The sequence below is a fragment of the Abrus precatorius genome, unplaced genomic scaffold (assembly GCF_003935025.1).
Source record: "Abrus precatorius isolate BTA unplaced genomic scaffold, Abrus_2018 Scaffold3, whole genome shotgun sequence".
Lineage (NCBI taxonomy): Eukaryota > Viridiplantae > Streptophyta > Magnoliopsida > Fabales > Fabaceae > Abrus > Abrus precatorius.
The window spans coordinates 31083932-31089792 of record NW_020874373.1 but is presented as its reverse complement, the minus strand read 5'-3'; the positions used below and the strand labels follow the sequence as shown (position 1 = coordinate 31089792).

At 33.2% G+C, this 5861-nt stretch overlaps 1 protein-coding gene across 2 annotated transcripts; it reads left to right on the top strand.

Moving 5' to 3' along the window:
* Window positions 1–867: 867 nt before the first annotated feature.
* Window positions 868–5642, top strand: LOC113862625 (digalactosyldiacylglycerol synthase 2, chloroplastic). Of its 2 annotated transcripts, none has more exons than XM_027495710.1 (5): window positions 868–998; window positions 2129–2511; window positions 3156–3422; window positions 3835–4184; window positions 4491–5445. In XM_027495710.1, the coding sequence occupies exons 2-5, from the start codon at window positions 2230–2232 to the stop codon at window positions 4987–4989; spliced, it is 1398 nt and encodes a 465-aa protein (XP_027351511.1). In that variant the 5' UTR covers window positions 868–998; window positions 2129–2229; the 3' UTR covers window positions 4990–5445. The 2 variants fall into 2 exon arrangements, with proteins under 2 accessions (XP_027351511.1, XP_027351512.1); XM_027495711.1 differs by having other exon boundaries at window positions 888–998; window positions 2121–2511; window positions 4491–5642.
* Window positions 5643–5861: the final 219 nt, after the last annotated feature.

The following is a 5861-nucleotide window of genomic DNA, read 5'->3' as shown; positions in this document are numbered from 1 at the left end:
TGGAGAGTTTTTTTTTTCAACACAAGATATGAATGATTTTACATTGAATAAATTGTGTAAGCATTGTATCATAAATCAACTGGTTAATAGTTTCAAGATAACATCAAATAATTTAAATGATAAAAGCATTATTTTATAATTATTATTTTAAGACATTTTAATTTTTTTATTAATTGTGTTCTATTTGTACAAAAATAATTTTTTTCAATTTTATTGATGACAATAGAAAAGCCTAACTCGTAATATAAAATAGACTTCACAAACTAAAACGTCTCATCAATGTTCTGATATAATTTCAATTATGTAAGTTATTAGAAGACTACAAGAATATGTTCTTTTTCATTTACTGAAACTTCGAAAACTAAAAGTACAAATAAATATTCTTCTTATTTATTTCTTGAGATCTTTATCATGAAATTTACAAACAAAAAAAAGCAAAAAATAATCACTATCACTTACAGTCAAAGTACATTGGAGTATATAAACAAAAATAAAATGATGATAGTTATAATAAGTCTAGAATCTCCAAGAAGTTACCAACAAAAATATAATAAGCCTTTCATTTGTAAATTTGGTAGAATGGGTGGGTGAAAAATTATACCTAAACACATTAATTTCACTAAAATGAATTCTACTAAAACTAATTCTACCCAATTTTAAATTAAACAGAATATGATTAAATTAAAAACTTGAGTCTGAGTTAAATATTAATACTCCATTAGAATTGTTTAAGGCCAGAAGTTTTCTTTCCCTCAATTTCACCAAAAATAAAAATAAAAACAAATAAAATAAAATTGTATTGGCTTGGCTTGTGAATTTCGAAGCAGACGTATTCAAAACGACACCGTTTGCTTCACAAAATTGGGAGCATATTCTCTCTCCTTATTAATTCCCTTCGTTTTCTCTCTTTAAACCGTTCATTTTCCACGAACTATTCTCTCTCTAAGATCCCTTCCTTGCCATTGTTTGCTCCTACCCTTTTACTTGATCGCTTCAAGGTGCATTCTTTATCCACAATTTCTCCCTTTTATCAATTTATTTATTTATTTATTTATTTTGTAACTTCTATGTTTAAAGTTTGAATTTTGGAGTGTTTAAGATTGGAAAAACAGCAAGGAAGCTAAAGGGTGTGTGGAATTGAATTGGGTAGGTTTTGGTTTTGGAAACTTAGCTGGTTCTGCTGATTTCTGAATTCTGCTTTTGTTGTGGCTTCCCAATTAAGTAATCACCAATTAGTCCTTAAGATAATCATAAGCTAGATGTTCATTTCTGATGAATGGGATGGATCATAGTTTTTCTTGTTAGCTTCCTGGGTGATATGTTTCCTCTATTTTGTTTTGTGATTAACGAAGTGGAATGTTACCGAGGGATTCTACTTGTTTTTTGAAGGAAAAATTGTGAATTGGGATGGGACTTGTTCCCCTTTTGATACCTTTTTTAGATATATATATTTAATGCATGATGATCAATGATGATTATGGAACATATAATCAATGCTGACTATGGAGAAGCTGGATAGTCCAGGCAGCATTTTAAAGAAAAAATTATTCCCGTTTTTAGCACTATTTCTAAATATGCGTTTGTCTGTGAAACGAGGCAGGGATACATTTTCTTCGATATTATCACTTTTTTTCTAACAGTTTTGTCTACAATGCATGGTGCTAATGTGCCTGACATATACTTTTAGAGGTGTTTCCAATTGCTTTTAGATTTAGGAAAAAGCTAAACCTTAGGGCACTGGTTAAAGAACTAAAAGTGAAAAATTAGCCAGAAAATATGATAAATACATCTCTCTTCATGATTTCCAACTCAATTCAACACAATTTCCAATAAAACTTTCCACTTTCAATTCCTAAACCAGTGCCTGGGCACTGGTTAGCAAGATCATTAAATTTATAATATGTAGTAATGTGTTTTGTTATTTGTTAGTTTCAGTAAGAACCTATATATTATAAGTTTTTATTGAAAATCACATAATTTTTCAACGAAAACTTACTTTTTATTAATTTCTTATTGGATATCCTTTAGCACACAATAGAAAAATTGATATTTAATTTATTCTTCTTTCTTATCTGTGACATTATGCATATATATTGGCTAATGTTTATTCTTTATTGCAGTTAAAGTGATCATTTAGTCATCTCTAAAGCTGTATTTTGCTAGTGTTTTTGCTCTGCAATGGAGTTCTGACTTATGTTGATGAGATTCCCATTTGAGCCCTAGAAACAAATGGATAAGAAAGAGCATATTGCAATTTTTACTACTGCTAGCCTTCCATGGTTGACAGGAACAGCCGTGAATCCGCTGTTTCGTGCTGCATATCTCTCGAAAAATGGGGAAAGAGATGTCACCTTGGTGATTCCTTGGTTATCTTTGAAAGATCAAGGACTACTGTATCCCAACAATATTACATTTTCTTCACCCTCCGAGCATGAGAAGTATATCCGCCAATGGGTTGAGGATAGAGTTGGATTTACATCTGGTTTCAGCATACAGTTTTATCCTGCAAAGGTGATGATTTCTCTCATGTTTTTGCGTTTTCCATTAACAGGAAAAATTGGAAGCTTACCCAACACAGAAATATGCAAGTGTGCAAGTGAAAAAAACTATAAGAGTATATAGTCTGTGCACTGTTACTGTTAAATGTTCTTTTAGCTGTTGGAATTGTGGGATATGTTGTTATCTATTGTTAGCTGTACCTTGTTACAGTCTGTTACAACTTACAACAGATTTTTCAGTAGTAGTAGCTGCAACTGGCTGACTGCCATCAGTTAGATGCAGTTGGTGTCCTGTTTATAGTTTTCTCTATGTAAATCTCTCATTGCTGAACAGATCTGAGTCTCAAATTCTATCTGTGACTCTTTCTTATGTTTCCTTTCATTTTCTCAGCTCACTGTTATGTAATAAAGATCATGGTATATGTGGTCATCATGAAAAAAAATATTATTTTTGTAAAATGGTCTGACAATGAGGTTTTCAATGAGAGCTTGCAATCTTCCATCATTAATTTTGTAATAATATGTTTTTACATAAGCTATTTGGTCATAGATTTGAGCTTCAATCAGCTTTTATGTTTAAGAATTCGCTGTTTATTTTTTAATGCAAACCTTATTGTTATTTAAGTGGTGCTTATTATTTATATACATATAATGCAGTTTGCTAGAGATAAAGGGAGCATTCTTGCTGTTGGAGATATTTCAGAAATTATCCCTGATGAAGAGGCAGATATTGCTGTTCTAGAGGAGCCTGAGCACTTGACATGGTATCACCATGGTAAAAGATGGAAGACTAAATTCAGGCTAGTTATAGGAATAATTCACACAAATTATTTGGAATATGTGAAGAGAGAGAGGAATGGAACCATGCAAGCATTTTTGCTGAAATATTTAAACAACTGGGTGGTTGGTATATATTGTCACAAGGCAAGTTATTATATCATCATAGAAAATAATGCATTATGTATCCAATGTTTACATTGGCAATTTGGCATACTGGCTTTTACTTCATCAATAGCTGAAGTTTGAACTTTGAAATGATCTCATTTTACAAATTTCACCTCTCAATATATATGTGTGCTCTGGTTTGGTAAATAAAATGCCTTGGTGATGTTTCTTAGTGTATTCATTTGTGTGGATGAAAATCTAAGATAACATGAAGCTGTCCTCTGTGTGGCAGCTTTACATGCTCACGTTGCCTAGTGAATATCATCCTAGCAAGAAATGAGAATAAGACATCATTCTTATGATTAGCTGTGAAAATAATATTAACAGTTATCATAAGCTTGCAATCATTGGATGCCTGCTCTCATGGAATTGATTAGCTGTATATTTGCAGGTAATTAGACTATCTGCTGCCACCCAGGATTACAGTGGGTCCATCGTTTGTAATGTTCATGGAGTTAATCCAAAATTCCTTGAGATTGGCAAGAAAAAGAGGGAGCAACAACAGACGGGAGACCAGGCCTTTACCAAAAGTGCCTACTTTATTGGGAAGATGATATGGAGTAAAGGCTATAAAGAATTGCTGCAACTTCTTAGAAATCATCAAAAGGAATTAGCTGGGCTTGAGGTTGATTTATTTGGCAGTGGAGAGGACTCAGATGAAGTTCAGAAAGCTGCAAAAAAGTTGGAACTGGCAGTTAGAGTTCACCCAGCTCGTGATCATGCTGATGCTCTCTTTCATGAGTAAGTCTCCTACTGATTTGCTCACATTATGTTTGGATTTCATTTCAGTTAGATATGCTGATATTTTGTTTATTGGTAATAAAATTTGTCAGTGATGCATAGTTTGGAATGGAAAAAAAAAGAAAGTGGGAATCAGCATTTGTAATATTCAATTGAAAGTTAATGGATCAAATATTGACACCATAAGATTTAAATATTTTGTAGAGTTTTTTTAATTACCCTAGCTGAAATAAAGTTCCCATTTGACTATGTACTGGTGGGAACTTGTGTATGTTTATGCTTAACACTTTATTTACTGCATTCCAGTTACAAACTGTTTCTTAATCCGAGCACAACAGATGTGGTTTGCACAACAACAGCAGAAGCTTTAGCAATGGGCAAAATCGTTGTGTGCGCGAACCATCCCTCAAATGAATTTTTCAAACAGTTCCCAAATTGTTGGACCTACGATGACAGTGCTGGATTTGTTAAACTCGTTCTAAAGGCACTGGCTGAAGAGCCTGCCCAGCCTACCGATGCTCAGAGATATGGCCTTTCTTGGGAGGCTGCCACAGAACGGTTCCTTAAGGCTGCTGACCTGGACAAGCCATTAGAAAGAAAATTGTCTAGAAGTTCTTCAAACTTTATGGCTACCTCGATGAATTTGCACCAGACAGTAGAGGATGCATCAGCATATATACATCATGTAGCTTCTGGATTTGAAATATCAAGAAGAATATTTGGTGCTATTCCAGATAGCTTGCAACCGGATGAACAGCAACGCAAGGAGCTTGGGTTGACTAATGCTGCCGGGGAACAAGGTTAAAAAGATGATATTGGGATGCAATGATATTAACATTAGTATAATTTTTTTTTTGTTTTGTTCCTAAAGGTTCAGAAAATTGATTTCTTTCTAGCCACATAGAAAAATGTATGGTGCCTGGAAATATGTAAAAGGCATCCCTGTGTAGCTTCAAGCATGTTTAAAATTAGCCCATTTAAGTCAAAGCTTCTATTGGTGTAAATGATAGAGAACATGACAATATTATCTGTGTCATGACCTGTATTTCCATTTGTTTGTTCTAATAAGTTAAACCCCAAACCCATCTCAAGAACTTTGCTTTAGGAATTTAGTGGAAAGATGATGGATGCTTGGAATCTAGAGTTGGCATAGTAAGCTATAGACTATAAGCCAACTTAGATTAACCCCACAATTTCTCTGTTTTTGTTCTTTGATCAGGTGTCTCCATAGGTATAGAATTGAGATTAGTCCTCAGGTTAGGGGTAGTGTTAGGTAAAATCTTTTCAAGAGTACCAACTGCAGGATTTGAATCCCTTAACATTGTATATGAAGTTGCCTAGAGTCATAATCTCCTTTCATTGTGATTAACCAATGTTGAGTAGGGTTAGCTTACTTTGAGAATTAAATTTGTTAAACTTTTAATTTTTTATTGATTACTATTTGAGATCTAATTATGTTTATGACAATTGTGAAGTAGTTTGGTTTCATTAGTTAAAAGTTTTACAATTTTTTTTTTGTTTTCTTTTTGCGGACTTGTTTTACTCATGAGATGTCATGTGGAGTTGGTTGAATTGGTATTTTTCCTTCCTATGTCGAAAATATGCTAATTTGGTCTGTGGGAGCCTACGATTTATTTTGATAAAAGGTGTAACACATGTTTGGTTTGCTTCTTGTTG

Coding starts and splice junctions, on each gene's coding strand:
- LOC113862625 (XM_027495711.1), top strand. CDS start 2,230: ATGGATAAGAAAGAGCATATTGCAATTTTTACTACTGCTAGCCTTCCA. Junction 2,512..3,155: donor TACAGTTTTATCCTGCAAAG/GTGATGATTTCT, acceptor CATATAATGCAG/TTTGCTAGAGATAAAGGGAG. Junction 3,423..3,834: donor TTGGTATATATTGTCACAAG/GCAAGTTATTAT, acceptor GTATATTTGCAG/GTAATTAGACTATCTGCTGC.